The sequence below is a fragment of the Thalassophryne amazonica genome, chromosome 5 (genome assembly GCF_902500255.1).
Source record: "Thalassophryne amazonica chromosome 5, fThaAma1.1, whole genome shotgun sequence".
In the NCBI taxonomy this organism is placed as follows: domain Eukaryota; kingdom Metazoa; phylum Chordata; class Actinopteri; order Batrachoidiformes; family Batrachoididae; genus Thalassophryne; species Thalassophryne amazonica.
The window spans coordinates 80,173,360-80,194,304 of NC_047107.1; the positions used below are offsets into that span (position 1 = coordinate 80,173,360).

At 39.9% G+C, this 20,945-nt stretch overlaps 1 protein-coding gene across 1 annotated transcript in view; it reads left to right on the forward strand.

Moving 5' to 3' along the window:
* spef2 (sperm flagellar 2) overlaps positions 1 to 20,945 on the forward strand; it is a 111,639-nt gene that overhangs the window by 70,968 nt on the left and 19,726 nt on the right. Inside the window, exons 28-32 of the mRNA XM_034169578.1 lie at positions 408 to 509; positions 1,610 to 1,748; positions 3,141 to 3,213; positions 3,399 to 3,555; positions 3,667 to 3,773. Of these exons, the coding sequence (XP_034025469.1) occupies positions 408 to 509; positions 1,610 to 1,748; positions 3,141 to 3,213; positions 3,399 to 3,555; positions 3,667 to 3,773 (578 nt within the window). The remainder of the gene's footprint in view (positions 1 to 407; positions 510 to 1,609; positions 1,749 to 3,140; positions 3,214 to 3,398; positions 3,556 to 3,666; positions 3,774 to 20,945) is intronic.

Sequence of the window (20,945 nt, forward strand, 5' to 3'; positions counted from 1 at the left end):
CTACTACATGTGACTACTACTAAATTCTTGAATTATTAAATTTTTGACACATTAGAAATTATGTGTGCTACTTTTGCCTACTGCATAGTACGTGTATTCAGATGAAGCCTAGGTCCATTCTTGTGGTGTCATCTGTACTCTCATGTCTAATTTTAGAAACTAGAGTGCATGTAATGGCCAAGTGGTTAAAGCAGTGGGCTTAACTGGAGGATCCTTGGTTCAAATCCCTGTCAGGTTAGAAAATCATGAATGGCCCATCAACAAGGTCCTTAAGGTCCCCAAGTTGGTGTGTGTGTATGAATGGGTAAATGTAAAATGCTTTGACCATGAATGCAGTCCCTTTACCATAATTGTTGCCAGTTTGAGCTTTTTTTATTTTATTGTCCAAATTGTGTTTCCAACTCCAGCATCCCCACGTCCAGTGTCCAGCACTGAACCAGTTGAAGGAAAACAGCCAGAGAAGCCTCACAGACTATATCAAGAATATGCAGCAGCACTGAATCATGAAGGTGCATGCGCGTGCACACACACACACACACACACACACACACACACACACACACACACACACACACACACACACACACACACACACACACACACACACACACACACACACACACACACACACACACACACACACACACACACACACACACACAATTAAGTGGATTTTATTTTTTATGAAATTAACATTCTAAATGTAGAATACAATTTTGAATTAATGAACAGTACTTTTTAATCTGCTTATCAGTAATTTCTTAAGAGCTTAACAATTGCACGAGGAGCCAAAACAAAGATAAGGTGGGACAAATTTAGCCAGCAGGCCCCTAATTGGGTAGCCCTGATTTACACTATAGAATTGATGTAACACTGTTTTGAAGCATACAGTGTGCAGTACTAATTTAACTATGTGCTTTAATTACATAAAATGTTTGAAACTTTTGCAAAGTACAAAAATATATTCATTAAATACTGTATGATAATACTTATTTTCATTAATAAAACCACATAGTTTCTTTTATAGTTTCCTGCATAAGAAAATTGTGGGGTTTTTAAAAATGTTTTTAAAGTCATTTTATAATGAGTGATCATCAGCAGCTGGCTTTGTGTTGTCATACAGTGGCCAGGATACCTAAAAATAAATCAGATTAAAAAAAAAAAAAAAGAAAATTGGAAAATGAATGAGTTTATTCAGCACACACTGTCCAAAATAACAAAAAAGCTTACAACGGAGAAAGAAAATTGATTAACAGTGCATCTGTGTGCCTGAAAGGGTATAGGCAGAAGCAAAGCCTACCCCTTTAACCAAAAATAAAGTTATCTAGTTCAAAAGGAGTGGGGGATTAAAAAACCCCCCACCTATTTCCACCCCCCATTTTTAACCACTTCAAACTCTTCAAATGAGGTTTGTAACTTGATAACTGCTGATTTTCTTTGATGAAAGAAAATAATCCAACATTTAAATTTTGATGTTCTGTTGGCATGCCAGTGAAAGAGAACTAAAGAATCACTGCAATTTCATCAGACCTCTAGGGTGGCTAAAGGATTTACTCATATTGTTACATATTTATAGTACTTTGGATATTTTTGTGAACATGTGTTTCAGCGAATGCAGCTAAAACCCAAATTATGCTGGTGAAAGGTCACGGTCTACTGAAGCTGAAGTCCCTGCAAAGCTGTGCAGAAGAGACTTTTAGTGGCATAGAGAAGAGCTTAGAAGCATGTTATCTGGCAGAAATGAACAGGTATGGTGTCTGCCTGAGTACGTACTTGTGAATGATATTTAGTGGTGTGTATGGAATGGGCTGTGTTTGTATGCAGTGACAGAAGAAAGGAATGACCATAAAGTAGAGAGATTAGAATAGAAGTGGGAATAACGCTGCATTCAGACTTCTACGGTCACTCAGACCTTTTGTTTTGAAATGGTGAAGGTAGACGTTTTCTTTCATATCTGATGGAGCTGCTGTTTCTGAGTTTGAAAGATTGTCTCTTTTAATTAAGTTTGATTGAGGGTGATTTGATCAATCATGCTCTCTGGGTAACATCGCAAAGACCAAAATACATTTAAAAAAAAGTGTTCAGAGAGAAAGAGTGCACTATTTGATCAGCTTATGAGAAATGGTATATTTTGTTGTTGCTTCATGTAATGCTACTGTTTGTGTGTATGAACCAGTGGTGGGCACAAAAGCTAAAAATTAGCTCTAATAGCCAATAATCCGCTAACTGAAAAGTTAATTGTGATGACACTAAACAAATAAACTACTAAAATATCTAACTGAAGGTAAAAATAACCTCCAACCCCTAATTTTGATAATACCTTTGGCTTGGTTTCTTTTTAGTGTTAACGTCCTAAAACCAGACCTAAAGAGCTGAAATGTTAATATGTTGAATCGTAAACACAGAGGTTCCCATAAAGGTTTAAAAAGCCAAGATCAGATAATAATCAAGATGTACATAAATAATTAAATGAACAAATGACAAACAGTTGGCTCCATTCAACAGACAGTTATAATAAACAAGAAATATTAAGAAATAAAAATACACATGGAAAATTAATTTTAATAATCTAATTAATTCATTTACCCTGGCTTGACCTCCTGCTCCTCCATCTCCTCAAGATGATGCTTGTTGCCTCATATGATTTGTCAGTTGTGTTAATTGGATAAGCTCCAACAGGAATAAAGATGTATTAGAGTTTACAAATATTTTTGACTATTAAACTTTATTACTTAATTTTTTTTATCTGACTAAAAGTTAGTTAATGTAAATTAAGTAGAAGTTACTTGTCCACTGATGGTTTTCAAAGCTATCTGAAAAGCTAATCCACTAATGAAAAAGTTAGCTTTGCTAATTACCTATTAGCTAAACTGTGCCCACCATTATTACAAACAAGCATATTTTACTACTTTGATTGCTTTTGACAACAACGACAACAAAAAAGGAATGCTAGCACACTTTGCATTGCATAGTGGGTGAAAGTTCTGAATGTTTTCTGAACAGTACAAAATAGTACCTGAGAAAATGAAATAAAAATAATAAGACTCAATTAAGAATGAGCCATGACCAACATTTTTGTGAAAGAGACAGACAATGTGTTTTCCATGAACGCTTATATTTTATGTGTATTTTTGTCCTAGTATTGAACAACTTGCAGAAGTGGTGCGTCACCACATAGAGTCTGGTGCTAAGCTGCAGAATGAGCTGATCTTGGTATGTAATGATTTTATAACTGTACAGTGTTGAAGTAGTGTTGAAGCTATCTGCAGGTTATGCTCTACATTCTGTGTTCTGAGTACTGCTTACGAGTTGCAGGATAGCTGTGTCGTGTCCTATTCTGTTGTGCTTATCTTTCATTGGTCCCTCTGTTTTATGATTCTCTATGTTGTCTTCTCCAGGACTGTGCTGATTTCTATGTGAATGGGGACTATCGAGTAGTGGCAAGCCCGCCTCCTCTTCCCTGTCCACCACCTATGGAAAAAGCTACACAGTCCACCCTGACCGTGGTTCAGCTAGAATCTCTGTGCCAGCAGCTAAACAGTGTGGCTCCAGCAGGTCCGAACAGACTAGACAGGCTGGGATTGAGGGATTAATACTCGACAGTTGACGCCAAAATAGCGTTTATTCCTCTAAGTTTGTATGTCTTTGTTTTATCTTATCTTTCAGGTTGTATTAAAAGTTTTAAGTTGTGTGATTTGCTGAGGCACTACATCTCTGTTAACATGGGTAGTGTGACCTTACCTGAACCCTGGATCAACTTGAATGAAGCACAAGTAAGTCAAGTTTTACTGAGAATCAAGTTTTGGTTCAAAAGAAAATTAAAGTTAACATGTTACTGAAATTTTTGTCAACTGAAATTTCATCAGAAATTGTTTAGGGACACTGCATCCTTTGTGCAAAATGTGCTGCTGTCCATTAGAGAGCAGTAGGGAGACATGAACAGCAAACTTCATCCACTAATCATCAGTACAGTTGCAGTTTAAATAAATTTTTTTTTCAGACAGCAGCTTACAATATAAATTAAATATCAAGACAAATACACTATTGTTTCTAATGTGGTTCACAGATTTTTACATAATATAACAACTTTATACATTTTGGGAATGATAAAGTGTACACACAGAAGTACTGAAATGTTTATCAGAGGAAGAATGAAAAGAGAAGCGGATAAAGATCAGTAAGGCTTGCTAGTCAGGGAGAAAGAGAAAATAGAATTAAATAAATAACTTTTAAACAGGGTAATTCACCTTTGCAAAACCTGCCCGTATGAGCTTTACATGTGTGCCCCACTTAACAAAGAGTTTAAAAATGCATTTTTCTTAAGCCAGAGAGAAAAAGTAATCCTTTCCATAGCATAAATATAATTTGCTATATCTCTCCATTCTTGTACTGTGTAAAGGGTGGAGATCAGAAGCTATCTGCAGTTTTAATCCTGTGTTCTCCAACTCAAACCATGGAAATTTTCAATATCCTACTTAAAAAAGTACTTTGGAACTGCATGTGAATGGGCATTCTGACTGGGAAACTTTCAAAATATTTTGATGCAGAATTAAATGAAACTTGTTACTTTTCTTTGTAACTGATAAATAAAAAGTCAGTGGTACACTGACTAGTCTTATCAAAAGGTGTGTTTGGTGTTTTAGCTCTTACTTTCAGTTTTCACACACTCTAAAAAGTCATTCAGTGGATTTGTATATATCCAGTGGTGGACACAGCTAACCAAAAAGTTAGATTTGATAACAGCTAATCAGCTAACTGAAAAGTTATCTTTTATAAAGCTAAACCGATGAACCACCCAAAAATTTATCGGAAGCTACAGCTAACCAATAACCGATAACTTTCAAAATTGAATTTTAACACTGCAATCACAAACCTAAACAATGAATCACCAATTCTGCCTTTGTGCGCTGTGCCCCCTGCTGGAAGCTCCTGTTTACTATGTATTTTACTGTACCGCCGCTAAAGACACCTGACCACCAGCTTGTCACAAACAAAAAGTCATTATTCCTTAATCACATACAGCAGTTCCGCCGTGAGGCAGAGGTGTTGGAAAATAAAGCAGTTTTGACTTATAGTTATGATTTCTAAATCAAATTATTCTGGATAAAGTAACTACATTAATGACAATTCTGTCATAAAGTTAAAATATAACACATTTTTAATTTTAAATAAAGCACTAATTCTGAAGTTTTGTAATAAACACACAGATGCCAAAGGGATTATGGGTAAAATGAGCCTCCGCTAACACTGATTGGTTGACTCATTCATTCTATGTAAAAACAAACATGTTAATGTGAGGTGTGTGTTGGTTTACATATAAATATGCTTTTGTAAAATATGCCATTTTTTCATATGTAAAAAAAAAAGCCATTTGCAAAAGCCAAAAGTCAAGTTGTGATTAACCAACCGTCTGATATAACTGGGGTCAAAATGCATAGAACATTGCCATCTACTGCCGCCCAGACCCTAACACATAATCACTACACTATTGGCCAGTAGATGGCAGTACAGACCGTGAAAACTTGCCAAAACAAATATTCCAAATAAATAATCGGTGTCAATGTTTAAGATGTGTGGCATTTAATAAACGCAAACTGAATTTCAGACATTTTGTTATGGTAGGAGAACTGGGTTTGAATGGTTGACCCATATGCAGGAGCAGTAAGGCATTATTAAACAAAGGACTGCGCAGTGCAAGGACTAAAGGAAGATGGACCATGTGGACTTGACTGACGGGACAGACGGCCACAAGACAGGGACTGAAACCAGGGAAGTGAACCTGCGGAGCTGCTGGGACTGGATTAACTGCGGGGGAGAATGAGAGGGAAGGTGAGATTGTGAAGGTGCATTTGGGCACACATCTGGAAATGAAACAAAAAGTCTAATGCTGCGTTTACACATAACGACGACAAGTCACGAATGCCACGAAGTACACATTCTTGGCTGCTGATCATGAATGTGATGATTTGGGGCAGAGGCATCAGGTATCCTCAGGAACTGCTGCAACCTGTTACCACGTGTTATGATTAATGGCACGTGTTGCTGGAGAATTATCAGGAACCATTACGCACGGTCAAGAATAGTGTTCCACGTTGTTGCGCACTACTGCACATAACAGCGCATCGTTAAGTTCTGTCACGTTGTGAACGAGGTGAATTTGCTCCACACACACACCCATATTCATCCAACCGAATTCAGATCGCTCCAGTTTTTCAGAAGAACTTTGTGACTGCATGTATAGTTGGGCTCTGTGCCATGAAGTGGTGCAGAGAGGAGGAGGAGGACGGCGCCAGATGTGTGGCTTCATGTGGCAGTGTCTCATGCATTTTCCCAAACATCAGGCACATGCAGCAGGTGGAACACCTGCAGGAGTGCGCTGGAGAGCACTGAAATTAGACTTTTAGCCGACTTGGTGTCAGCAGTCAAACTGAATGCGATGCAGCAGGGTTTAATTGTGCACGCGCTTCCTCCTCCGCCGGACTGGAGGAGGTGCAGAGATGTCTGGCTGCACGTGAGTCTCCTCTCGCTCCTCTGATTGCTCAGACTCGTTCTCCCGCTCATCGGTTACAACAGCAGGTGGAACACCTGCAGGAGCATCCTGAGGAGCTTCAGCAGGAACTGTGGAACGACACTTGGAGCCGAGTTTAATTATGCGCACGTGACAGAAAACTGATTTGTCGTGGCACGCAGTGAAATGTGACGCCGCGTTACAAGTCGTGTCAAAACTTGACAGTTTCCGTGTCACTTCGTAATAACGCGTGACAGTTTGGGCTCCAAGAACTATCACAGGAACCACTACGAACGTTGTCACGTTATATTAAGGATCGCTACTCATCAAGACGGATCAATACGCTCAGTTGCGACCTCCACGACGTGAGACGAAATGAGGGTGGTGTGTGACATTCGTGGAAGATTTTTTGACAGGCAAAAACATGCTCCACGAATATCAAGAATATCACGCACTATTAAGAAACCTATTCAGATGCGTTAAGTCACATTAAGAATGTCAGGAATGTGTCACGAATGACAGAAAAATGACATTCGTAACGCGTCTTGGTTATGTGTAAAAGCACCTTAAGCTAAACTGACTAGTTCATGGTGAGGTTCAGTTCAAATCAACGTTCAGTTCATTCAGGCTTTTCAGTTCGGAATCAAAGTCTCAGTTCATTCTGGATTGGAGTTCAGATCAAAGTGCAGTACATTCATATGTGGCAGACTGACAGAGTCAGATGACATCTCCAAGTTCCAGGCTTAGATGCATGCAGTAATTTAGCAGCTAATACTCTCTGGGAAACTACACTCAGAAAACTACAGTTACATTAACTCTGGAACTTAGCTGCTGCGTGTAGATCACTCCAGACTGTCAGCAGATCAGTTCATAAGTTAACAGTTCAGCCAGAGGAACAAAAAGATGACTGTACACACTGTTCCTGAACTGTGCAAATGCGCACAAACCCGGACTACTGAATAACGGTTGATGTTTACAGAACTCCATGAAGAGGAACAGGCTCAGAGCTGAATACCCGCTGATCACTAAGCAGCGCGGAGATGAACGGGCTCTGATAATTGACAGTGGAGTGAAGTGCCGCGTGCGAATACACACCAGACGAAACAACAGAATACGTCAAGGTTAAAGCAAGAGACAGAAAAGCGTGATGTGAATAAACCAGTATGATCCACTTTACATAACTGAGAATATATTAAGAGCTGAAACTCACATTGCAGGAAAAAAACACGATTGATAACGTCATCATTAGAAACCTGGAATATCACGGTAGGAAAAAAACACGACATGTAACACACTGAGCCTGGAAAATCCCAAGAGGGAAAAACACGGCGCGTTACATACTGCGCCTGGAAGTGATGGTGACAAAACACAGTCAGATACTTTTGTGGATGTGGGAGCCCATAGCGGAAGAGTTATGACAGCAGTGCGGGGACTTCAGTCCAGAAAAACACAGCAGGAGAAGTTAATGAATTCGGAGGCTCATATCGGGAAAACAACAGATAAGTGACATTAGCTCCAAACGTGGTGACGGGACTCCAAATTAAGAACAATGAGAAAAACATAAGCTCAGGTTACCGGCTGGGTGTGATGGAATAGCACAGCTGGGAACCCGAGGCAACCCGGTTCTGACCCACAGGAACACAGAGGTTCAACTGGAGGTGAGCAGCAGTCATAAGCGTTTGTAGCAGTCGTAAGCAGTAGATTACCATGACAGGCCCGGCATTAAATCTGGAACGGTGATGAGATGAGATGAACGTCAGCTGTGAGCACCTACTCAGTGAAAATGCAGATCAGATGTGAGACGCCTGACGTCTGTCAGTTCCACGTGCTGGCTTGACAGATGGGGCGGAGCCCAAGTGCAGCTTGACAGCTGGGAGCAGAGCCCTGACGTAAGACACAGCAGATGCACCAAGCCACAGCAGATGCACCAAGCCACCAGCAACTGTGCCCACCACTGTATATATCACAGTAAGAAACAGCTGTACTGCCTTAACAAAATCTCTGAAGCACATTCAGTTTATTTGAGTTCGATATACTCAAACTCAGTGCTCAAAACTACACTTGACATGATTGCGCCACCTTTGTTAAAACCATGTTCCCGAAAACACAGTCACCTTGGTTCAATGACTACTTGCATGACCTCAAGCATAAGGCTAGAGGTCTAGAATGGAAATGGCATAGTTCGAAATTAGAAGTATTCCACCTTGCGTGATGCTATCTTAGACAATAAATATGCACTACTGGCTACAAAACGAACCTATTACTCTGATTTGATCAACAAAAACAAACATATCTCAAAGTTCTTGTTCAACACAGTGGCAACACATACATGGACAGCCACCTGTAGTTCACACTCCTTTTACAGCACAAGATTTCCTGGATTACTTTGAGAAGAAAATAGAAGGCATTAGGTTAAACATATCCCAGCATGCCTTAACCCAGCCATTACACCCTGCTATTGAGGTGGGTGCCATTACTGAGGTATTACCTAGATTTACAGAATGTGATAGTATCTCACTAGGCGTGCTGACAAAACTCATAACCTCTACAAAAAGCACAACCTGCTTATTTGATCCTATACCAACAAAACTGTTTAAGGAGCTGTGGCCCACTCTTGGCCGACTGTGCTGGAAATTATTAATCTCTCATTAACTTCTGGATCTGTTCCTAAATGTTTAAAATCTGCAGTGATTAAACCATTACTTAAGAAATCTAACCTTGACCGTAGTGTATTGAAAAACTATAGGCCGATATCACTAAAGTGGTGAATGATCTTCTACTTGCAATGGATTCCGACACCACTACAGTTCTGGTGCTGTTAGATCGCAGTGCTGCGTTTGATACTGTAGATCATCATATTCTACTCGATAGGCTGGAGAATCATTTTGGGATTGCTGGGAGTGCCCTTGCATGGTTGACGTCATACCTGACCAGTCGTTCTCACTGTGATTTGTACAGTAACACTACCTCTAACCTTAGTGACATGAAATTTGGGGTTCCACAGGGGTCCGTCTTAGGCTCCCTGCTTTTCTTCCTTTATATAGCACCCCTTGAGCACATATAGTGGCATTTTGGAGTTACCTTTCACTGCTGTGCTGATGATACTCAGTTATACATGCCGATAGCTGCTTGTAATCTCATCCACATAAAATCCTTAGAAGATTGCCTTGCATCAGTGAGAAGGTGGATGTCTAGCAACGTCGTACTTTTAAACTCTGATAAGACTGAAATGATGGTTCTTGGTCCAGTGAGACATCGGCATCAATTTGACTCTTAGCCTAGGCACATGTGTCATACATCACACTGACAAAGTGATGAATCTTGGAGTAATTTTTGATCCTACGTTGTCCTTTGACCTCCACATTAGAGATATTACAAGGACTGTTTTCTTCCACCTGCGAAATATAGTGAAGATTTGTCCCATCCTATCTATGGCTGATGCTGAGACTGTGATTCATGCATTTGGGATGATCAAAGACAGTCTGGAGTTACCTGTAAGTGCTGTGACAGTTAGAAGACGCCTGTGTGAAGCTAATTTATTTGCAAGAATTCCCCGCAAAGTCCCTCTGTTAAATGAAAGACGTGCAGAAGAGGTTAAATTTGCCAAAGAACACATCAACTGGCCTAAAGAGAAATGGAGGAATATTTTGTGGACCGATGAGAGTAAAATTGTTCTTTTTGGGTCCAAGGGCTGCAGACAGTTTGTGAGACGAACCCCAAACTCTGAATTCAAGCCACAGTTCACAGTGAAGACAGTGAAACATGGTGGTGCAAGCATCATGATATGGGCATGTTTCTCCTACTATGGTGTTGGGCCTATATATTGCATACCAGGTATCATGGATCAGTTTGGATATGTCAAAATACTTGAAGAGGTCATGTTGCCTTATGCTGAAGAGGACATGCCCTTGAAATGAGTGTTTCAACAAGACAATGACCCCAAGCACACGAGTAAATGAGCAAAATCTTGGTTCAAAACCAACAAAATTAATGCCTCGCAGATGTGAAGAAATCATGAAAAACTGTTGTTATACAACTAAATACTAGTTTAGTGATTCACAAGATTGCTAAAAAACATAATAGTTTTGAGTTTGTAGCGTCAACAGCAGATGCTACTATTATTGTGAACACCCCCTTTTCTACTTTTTTTTTTACTAATAGCCCAATTTCATAGCCTTAAGAGTGTACATATCATGAATGCTTGGTCTTGTTGGATTTGTGAGAATCTACTGAATCTACTGGTACCTTGTTTCCCTCAAACCTGGATTAATCTTTTTAGTCACATAGCACTACTATTATTCTGAACACTACTGTATATGCATATATATATATATATATATATATATATATATATATATATATATATATATATTCACTATTTCTACCTCATTTTCTTATTTTATTGTATTGTTACAAGTATTATTATTATTGCTTATCCTTGCACACGCTGTTTGATGCACATTTTCCTCTACTTGCACCCATCTTGTGTGTTTTTCTTAAGAGCTAACGTAACGTGAATTTCTCCACTGTGAGATCAATAAAGTCTTATCTTATAAAACACAACTATAGCATATATATTTTGAAAGTACAGGTTGTCCTGAAAAAAAAAAGAGAGACAGAAAACGTGATTGTGGGATGCAGGGAGAGCTGTTAACAGCAATAATAAAACATTTATGCCAGGCGAGAGAACTGTCCTAAAAATGTCCTTGGACCCCAGAGGGTGAACCACTGAATCTGAAACATGACGGTAGATGCGTGAAACGACGTGGAATAAGTGTCTTTGCCAAAGGGTATTCCATGTGATGTCAGTGACCCTATGGCCTTGGTGGAGGTTTGCGCTCTCCTAATGCTTCTAGTTTAAGAATGTTTAATTTTCACTGTTGCTGCACTTTGTGTCAAATCATAGTCACATTGCATATCATATTCAGGGTTCTAGCTAGCGCAAACTTGCGTTACGGCCCGTTATGCTATAATTTTGGACCGTTACGCTTATTTTGGACCATTATGCTTATTTTCAATACAGCGTAATGGGTCTGTAATCAACCGTTTATGCAGCGCGACTCCAGTTTGAAGCGTGAATCAATGAAACATTGCTTCAATTCAATGGCTTGTGGCTCTTTGATTCGCTGCTCTTCAGAAGCAGTAAGTCCGCTTCTTAACCCCTCTCAAAGCCATTAAAATATCATGAGTCACTTTTGTGTGTATTAAAGTCACTAACTGGGACTCGTCTTGTTGCAGTCAACAAACGAGAATCGTCCTCCATTCCGTTGGCACAGCTCCAAACGCTGCGCAGCTCTGCTGCTCCGCTCGGAATTAATAACTTCAAAACGAATTGCCGCTTTAAATAAAATGACACCTCTTACAAACGTTGCAATACAGACAATATGTTGTGAAAGTGTAGTGACACGGACCCACAACAGGGGGCGCAAATGAACGGTCAATAGATGAGCCAAAAAGTAACAATTTAATGTTGTGAAGGTGCACAACGAACATACAGACAATCTCAGAATCTGACAACAGTCAATCCACAAAGGTGACGTGTGGGCAGGCTCGAGGATAGAAGACGTCTGTCCTGAGAAGAGCCGGAACCACACGATTTCCGCTGCCACCGAACCTGGTGAATACTGGAGCCGCCAAGTCCCGAATTCCCAGGTGATCACCGTCCCCGACTACCGGATCTGGTACTGCTGGCGAAGAGCAAAGACAGTCAAGTGTGGGTGTGTGTACACCCCGTAACAACAACTGTGGGAATGCCACCTCCACCTTTAACACACACTCGTGCAGCGTCTGTTTAACCACTTATCTGACGGGACGTAGGACGAAACAGTCGCGACCCACGCCGGTCCTCTGGTTGACAGCTGCAACACAATAGCTCTTGAAATCACTGAATGCTGGCAGAGAAAGTTACCTCTATAGAAGTACGATATCTCGGCGATGAGGTGGAGATGACGTCTGGGTTTTATGGAGTGAGATGATGAAGAATGAGTGACAGCTGTCAGGAAATAATGAGTGACAGCTGTCACTCCCAGCTGTGTCCGTGGCGGCAGCGCCCTCTCGTACCTGAAGCCCGCACTTCAGGCAGGGCGCCCTCTGGTGGTGGGCCAGCAGTACCTCCTCTTCTGGCGGCCCACACAACACAATAAACTACAATTGACTAAAATGTTTTTTCCTCCCAGAATGAGACGTCCTGCATTCTTTATGAACCTAATGTGCAGCACAGCTGTAAGAGCTCAGCTCAGATATGGAAAGACATTCATGCCAATAATAATGTCTGAAAGGAAATGTTTTTGACAGAAACTAACAGATTTTATTACTGTTTATGTCCAGAGATCAAGGATCCACCATGTATGTAGATAGAGTTTATTATGTCCAGAGTTTAATGATCCAGTAACCAATTTCATATTTATTTACTTTAAGACTCAATAAAATGTTCAATTTCAATTTAATCAGCTTATAAAGTGCCAAATTACAACAAAGCCGTCTCAAGGTGCCTCACACAGAACAGTTCAAAATAAAAAAATAATAAATAAATAAATAAATAAATAAAATTCAAATATCTAATTAAAAACAGAAGTAAAAGAATAAAACATAAAATAAAAACTACTCATAAGAAAGAGAATAAAAATAGGTTTTAAGTCTTGACTTAAAAATCAATCAATCAATCAATCAATTTTTTTATATAGCGCCAAATCACAACAAACAGTTGCGTCCACGGACTCCGACTGCCTCACTGAGGGCCATGTACTGGCTAACCCAGAATGAGATTGCCCACTCAACAAACTTCCCCAGCCTTCTGGACATGATGAAGGGACTTGGGCTGTCATACCTGGCTTTTCCCCTTTGGGTACCCCTAGAATGGCCAATTCTTTTAGCTTAAATTTTCAAAAGCTGCCCCCCCGGTCGCTACGATCCCTCGACATTACCACTACACTAAAATTTTATCCTAGCTAGAACCCTGATATTGATATGACAATATTGAGATACGATAATTTGGCCATATTCTACAGCTCTACTGTCAACTAGCTGAAAACTTTGAATATTAATTTGCATCTACATTAAAAAAATGCTTAATGTGGCAGGGGGTTAAGAGGGCTGTAATTAGGGGTTCAGCTGAAAGGAAAAAAAAAGAAAAATGCTTAAAAAGTTGGGGGGTATGGGGGTCAGAGCCCCTCCAAAAGCTGAAAGGCAAAATAAGGAAAATGCTTAAAAAGGCGGTGGGTCTGGGGGAGCTCCATCCCCCAGAAGCTGAAAGGTTTTAGTCATGCTTATGCTCCCAATAATCATTTTACTGAAAAAAGTGTGAGGACCTAAAGGAACATTGTTAGATGGTGAGGAGCTTTTTCAGGCATGTGAGAGGCAAATGCCATGCTAATGCTCCCCTGAAGCATTTACTCAAAATAAAGTCTGAAGGACCTAAATGACATGGTGAGATGCTGATAAGCTTCGCTCGTTCATGTCCACGACATATTAACTTAAAAACGGGAACAATGCAAACGTGATAGCAGGTCTATTGCATTTTCAGTAGCAATAAGCTGTTGCCTGTTAGCACGTTTGTATTTGTGTTCAGTATCATAATTAATGAGTCAGCGTTTGTTGATGTAAAAGAGCCAAATGCATTACAAATTGCATTTTTACCTCCGCCAAGGAGGTTAGTTATGTTTTCAGTCGCATTTGTTTGTTTGTCTGTCTGTTTGTCAGCAGGATAACTCAGAAAGTTTTGAACGGATTTTGATGAAATTTTGTGGAGTGGTTGGAAATGACAAGAGGAACAAGTGATTAAATTTTAGTGGTGATCCGGATCACGAGCTGGATCCCGATGCTAACACGTTAGCATGTCTATGGCATTTTCAATGTTAAAAGTTAGCCTTAAGCAGCTGCAGCTGTCATCATGTTCGGGTGCCTTTGTTTTCAAATTGTAATATTTCTTAAATTTATTTTTGTTTATATATTAATAATCTAATGATTAGTATATACAATTTTAGAGAAAGAGACAAAAATATTTTTTTTTGTCTGTCTGTCAGCAGGATCACTCAAAAAGTTTTGAATGGATTTTGATGAAATTTTGAGGAGTGGTTGGAAATGACAAGAGGAACAAGTGATTAAATTTTAGTGGTGATCCGGATCACGATCTGGATCCAGGAATTTTTTAAAGGATTCTTCACCATTGCGGGATAGGGGGAATTTTGACATTCTAGTTTCTAACTCCACAAAAACAAGGCAGAAAATCTTGAAAAAAAATTAGGGTGTAACATAGTCAAATGTTCTATCAAACAACAAAGTTTGGTGATGATCGGATCCGGATTCCGGGTCTGGTGATCCAGAATACGCAAAAATATAGGGAAAATAGAAAATATATCAGTGTGAGGTGACAAATGAAGCTAGAGATGCACAACTAACACCAAATTGTAGCTGAATCTATACTCATTCAGTAAGGTGTCATCAGATTTGATGTAGCTTCAAATGTTATGGAGCTAGATCCAGAAGAAAACCGCCATTACTGAAAAATCATTTTTATACAATAACTTTTCAACTAATAAAGACATAAAAGTGATTCCAAGTTCTAGTGGTATGTTTTCATGGTCAAGGATGTCAAATATACAGGAAAGAAAAGTGTATGTATCATAGTTTTGGTTGTAACACTGAATTGTTGAATAGATCACTGTGCCAAGGAGGGAATCTCTTTAGGGTCAGTGACCCTATGGCCTTGGCGGAGGTTTGCACTCTCTGAGTGCTTCAAGTTTTTCATTTATTTTGATTTATATATTGTAGTTTCACAGTGATCCTGACAGCAAACATCTCAAACTTTCCTGGTGGCTCCTGGATGTTGACTGTTTAATTTTATTTGAAGGATTATTTTGAACATAAGAAAAGAAATAAGGGCGGAGTGATTTGTGATCCAAAAGATGTTTTGCTTTTTTTTTTTTTTTTTTTAACACTGAAATGCTTCTTGTTAATTTGGTTTTTATATATTTGATGTGTTGTACTTGCCCATTCGTTCTGCAGTTCCCAAATAGCATTAGTTTTGTTTTTGTTGAAGTTTAATGACAATTTATTTTGGTCAAACTACATTTTCAGTTTGTTCATTTATTCAGTGATTTTCTCCAGAGCTGTCTGCCAAGCTAGAAAACTTCTGCATCCTACAACGAGTAAGTCAGAGTACTACATGAGGAGTGATTTTGGAAAGTTGGGTTTTATTTCTCACCAAAATGGATGCTGCACTCACTGCAGCTTATTGTCTGGAATAGCCCCAGATTGCATTTCAGAGCTTCTACAATTCCAAAATTGTCATTGACACCAAGTATTTAAACACATCCACCTTCACCACCTCTACTCTTTGCCATCACAACATTCTTTTTCACTCAGGCATCATCTGTCTTGCTCCTACCAACATTCATTCCCACCTTAGTCCCACAGCAGTCTTCCAGATTTAACCTCATCTCCTTATCCTTGTTTCAGCCTCACACTGGGACACCTGTGAGCTGGTTCATGTTGAGGGAAGTGCATCACATGTCCATGGTGTTGTAGCTGAAGCTGATTGTCCCTCACAAAGAGTCTCCCAAAGGAATCACTTGTTTGCCACTGAGCCAAATAATTTATTGGTGATTTGAAACATTAAAGAAAAAAGGAACAAAATGTCAGAAACATCTTTACCAAAGAAGGCATTACAAATTCACATGTTTTAGTCTTCATCAAAATCTAATAAAGTCCTTTTCAGTCCATTGGTTTCTGATCTTCATTGTATATTTGAGTCTCTGTTCCTGAAATCTGTTCAGGACCTTCCAATGAGAAATTTCGTCGTCACCAGTCCAACAAAAACAAACATTCCTGTCACAACATATCCCCTGTAATTAACCTGAGATGTCGTCTTGGCTTCAATTTCCTTGAGGAATCTTTCTTCTCTGTCCTCCAGCTTCTTCTGAAGTCTCTCCTCCTGGTCTTCCAGCTCTTGTTGGAACTTCTCCATCATGACTTCAAGCTTTTTCTGGTAACCCTCCTCTCGGACCAGCAGCTCTTCTTTAAACTTGTTTTCTTGGGCTGCCAGCTCCTTTTTGATGAAGTCATCTTTGGCCTTCATCTCTTTGTGGTAGTTCTGCTCTTTCTCCTTCAGACATTTGTCCTTGGCGTCCAGCATTTTTTCATATTCAGACTTTGTATCTTCGAGCTCTCTGATGAAATGCTTCTTCATTTCTTCCAGCTCATTTCTAAGTTCCATCACCTGGACTTTTTGTTTGAGCAAAGCTTCATTGTTGGTCTTTGCTTGTTCCTCAAACATCGTTCTGAAGTTCCTGAGCTCCTCGTAGCTCTGCTCCAGACATTCTGTTAACTGGTTCATCATTTGCTCATCTTTCTCCACTTCGGTTAGTTCCCTGAGGATCATCTCTTCCTGAGCTTCCTCATGCTTTGGAAAACAGAAAAAAATATTCAGTGATTATGAAGCACAGTTGCTCTGAATGCATCACTTTAGTGTCTCCACCCTGGAGCTGCTTGGCAGCACACACAGACTACCGGTCTATTCTCACTTTCTCAAAGTAGTGTCAATCTGATGTTATCAGTAAGCATCTTGCAACTGTGCAGATGATACAGGCAAGTATAAAGGAAAAAGAGGGTTAGGGTTAGGAAAAAGAGGGTCGAATAAGAAAAACGTACCACTTTGCTGTGGGAATAAGGCATTTTAAGTGATGGATTTCCTGTAGGATTTTGTTCTATGTCTCAGATGAATTAACTCTAGTGTTCTGCCACTCTTTCTGACCCACTCGACCCCAACCAACCTGCACTCTTCTCCATTGTGCTCATGCTTCTAATGAGGCTGTTTGTTCTTTGTGCCAATAAAGAGGCCTTTATGATGTCAGAGTGACACTGTGAGCTTTGTGACTCAAAGCAGCTTCTTAAGGAATTCTTTGAATCATAAAGCAGCTTTTTTGTTAGCTCCCCCCCACCCCTCCCCCCAAACAGTTTTCTATTTTTATGAGGCAGAGTTAGAAAAATGCTAGCCTTCAGCAGACAGCAGTCATTGTGAATATGCTGTTATCTGGATTTTGTTTAGCCGTCTGTGTGGAGCAGCAGAACAAAGCACGGCTGTATGAACAGGTAGAGCTCCCCACCCCCCAAAAAAACAAGACAACAAAACAAGTAAACCCACCCCATCCATTGGTCAGTTAATTGGTTTCACATTTTCTTTCAAAATATTAAATATTAGTAGGATTAAATAGAAATCAATAATTTTTTATTTTTTTTTACAAGAAGTACAACAAATTTATGCGAAATGACTGGAAGCTATACCATGTACTCCAACATGGCCACTGCCAGCAGTAATAGTACTGAACGTTGTACATAGATTTAATTTTCTTTTTTTTAGTACTTCTGTGTTTTTTTTGTTGTTTTTTTTAACCTTAATCATGCACACAGTACTGTGTGACTGCTATCTGTGGGTGTGTGGCTGCAACATATTAATTATGTGTCAAATACGAGGTCTGTGAGAAAAGTATCCGACCTTTTTATTTTATGCAAAAAATATATGGATTTGATTCATATGTTTTTACGTCAGCCAAGCTTGAACCTTCGTGCGCATGCGTGAGTTTTTTCACGCCTGTTGGTTGCGTCATTCGCCTGTGGGCAGGCTTTGAGTGAGCACTGGTCCACCCCTCTCGTTGTTTTTTCATTGCGAGGAAATGGCGAAATGATTTGGGCTTTGTTCCATCAGAATTTTTTCAGAAACTGTTAGAGACAGGCAGCTGGAAACCATTCGGAAAATTCACATGGCTTTTGGTGAAAATTTTATGGGCTTCACAGAGATTAAGGAGTGTTACTACCGGTTTAAGGATGGCCCACAATGGCGCACGCCGCGCTCCGAGCCGCGATTGACAGGCTGAAACGACCATTTCATTTCTAAACGGATGGCTGTATGGATCCGGGATCATCGTGTGCAATTTCTCTGGTTATCACAAGAGCTGGACATCAGCCATTTTCCGGCAGATTTCACTTTTAACAAGAGATTTTGTCATGGAAACCCGCCCGGAGGCTTCACGCATCACGACGGATTCGCTGATGGAGCGAAACAAAGAACACCTCCGTTTTGGAGTGTCAGAGGACAAGTTGGGACATGCCCAGCTCTCCACAATTTCTCTTATGCTCACTCGACTGGTAAGCCACTGAAAGCTGAGATAGGCATGTCCCAATTCGTATACTCATTACCAACCCCCAGAGCAAGCACGCAGGCGACAGCGGTGAGGAAAGACTCCCTCCGATGTATTGAGGAAGAAACCTCAAGCAGACCAGACTTTAAGGGGTGACCCTCTGCTTGGGCCATGCTACAAACACATTTAACACAACACAAACTCAAGTCCCGTCATCATAAACATCTCTAGTGTAGATACATACATATATACACATACCTACATACGCACATACCTACATACATATGCACAGGGTTGGGTAGGATTACTCTGAAATGTAATCCAAAAGTAGTCAGATTACAAGTGATCCAAATGTATGTACGTACATACTCAACAAAAATATAAACGCAACACTTTTGGTTTTGCTCCCATTTTGTATGAGATCAACTCAAAGATCTAAAACTTTTTCCACATACACAATATTACCATTTTCCTCAAATATTGTTCATAAACCAGTCTAAATCTGTGATAGTGAGCACTTCTCCTTTGCTGAGATAATCCATCTCACCTCACGGGTGTGCCATATCAAGATGCTGATTAGACACCATGATTAGTGCACAGGTGTGCCTTAGACTGCCCACAATAAAAGGCCACTCTGAAAGGTGCAGTTTTATCACACAGCACAATGCCACAGATGTCGCAAGATTTGAGGGAGCGTGCAATTGGCATGCTGACAGCAGGAATGTCAACCAGAGCTGTTGCTCGTGTATTGAATGTTCATTTCTCTACCATAAGCCATCTCCAAAGGCGTTTCAGAGAATTTAGCAGTACATCCAACCAGCCTCACAACTACAGACCACGTGTAACCACACCAGCCCAGGACTTCCACATCCAGCATGTTCACCTCCAAGATCATCTGAGACCAGCCACTCGGACAGCTGCTGAAACAATCGGTTTGCATAACCAAAGATAGTATAGTGGGTGATTTTAACATCCACATAGATGCTGAGAATGACAGCCTCAACACTGCATTTAATCTATTATTAGACTCAGTTGGCTTCACTCAAAATGTAAATGAGCCCACCCACCATTTTAACCGCACTTTAGATCTTGTTCTGACATATGGCATAGAAATGGAAGACTTAACAGTATTCCCTGAAAACCCCCTGTTGTCTGATCATTTCTTAATAACATTTACATTTACTTTAATGGACTACCCAGCAGTGGGGAATAAGTTTCATTACAGTAGAGGTCTTTCTGAAAGCGCTGTAACTAGGTTTATGGATATGATTCCTTCTTTGTTATGTTCTTCAATGCCATATACCTACACAGTGCAGAGTAGCTACCTAAACTCTGAGTGAGATAGATTATCTCATCAATAGCTTTACATCCTCATTGAGCACAACTTTGGATGCTTGTAGCGCCTCTGAAGAAGAGAACCTTAAATCAGAAATGCTTGACTCCGTGGTATAACCCACAAACTCGCAGCTTAAAGTAGATAACCCGTAAGCTGGAGAGGAAATGGCGTCTCACTAATTTAGAAGATCTTCATTTAGCCTGGAAAAAGAGTCTGTTGCTCTATAAAAAAGCCTTCCGTAAAGCTAGGACATCTTACTATTCATCACTAATTGAAGAAAATAAGAACAACCCCAGGTTTCTTTTCAGCACTGTAGCCAGGCTGACAAAGAGTCAGAGCTCTATTGAGCCGAGTATTCCTTTAACTTTAACTAGTAATGACTTCATGACTTTCTTTGCAAATAAAATTTTAACTATTAGAGAAAAAATGATTCATAACCATCCCAAAGACATATGTTTATGTTCGGCTGCCTTCAGTAATGCTGGTATTTTGCTAGACTCTTTCTCTCCGATTGTTCTGTCTGAGTTATTTTCATTAGTTACTTCCTCCAAACCATCAACATGTCTATTAGACCCCATTCCTACCAGGCTGCTCAAGGAAGCCCTACCATTAATTAATGCTTCGATCTTAAATATGATCAATCTGTCTTTATTAGTTGGCTATGTACCACAGGCTTTTAAGGTGGTAGTAATTTAACCATTACTTAAAAAGCCATCACTTGACCCAGCTATCTTAGCTAATTATAGGCCAATCTCCAGCCTTCCTTTTCTCTCAAAAATTCTTGAAAGGGTAGTTGTAAAACAGCTAACTGATCATCTGCAGAGGAATGGTCTATTTGAAGAGTTTCAGTCAGGTTTCAGAATTCATCATAGTACAGAAACAGCATTAGTGAAGGTTACAAATGATCTTCTTATGGCCTCAGACAGTGGACTCATCTCTGTGCTTGTCCTGTTAGACCTGAGTGCAG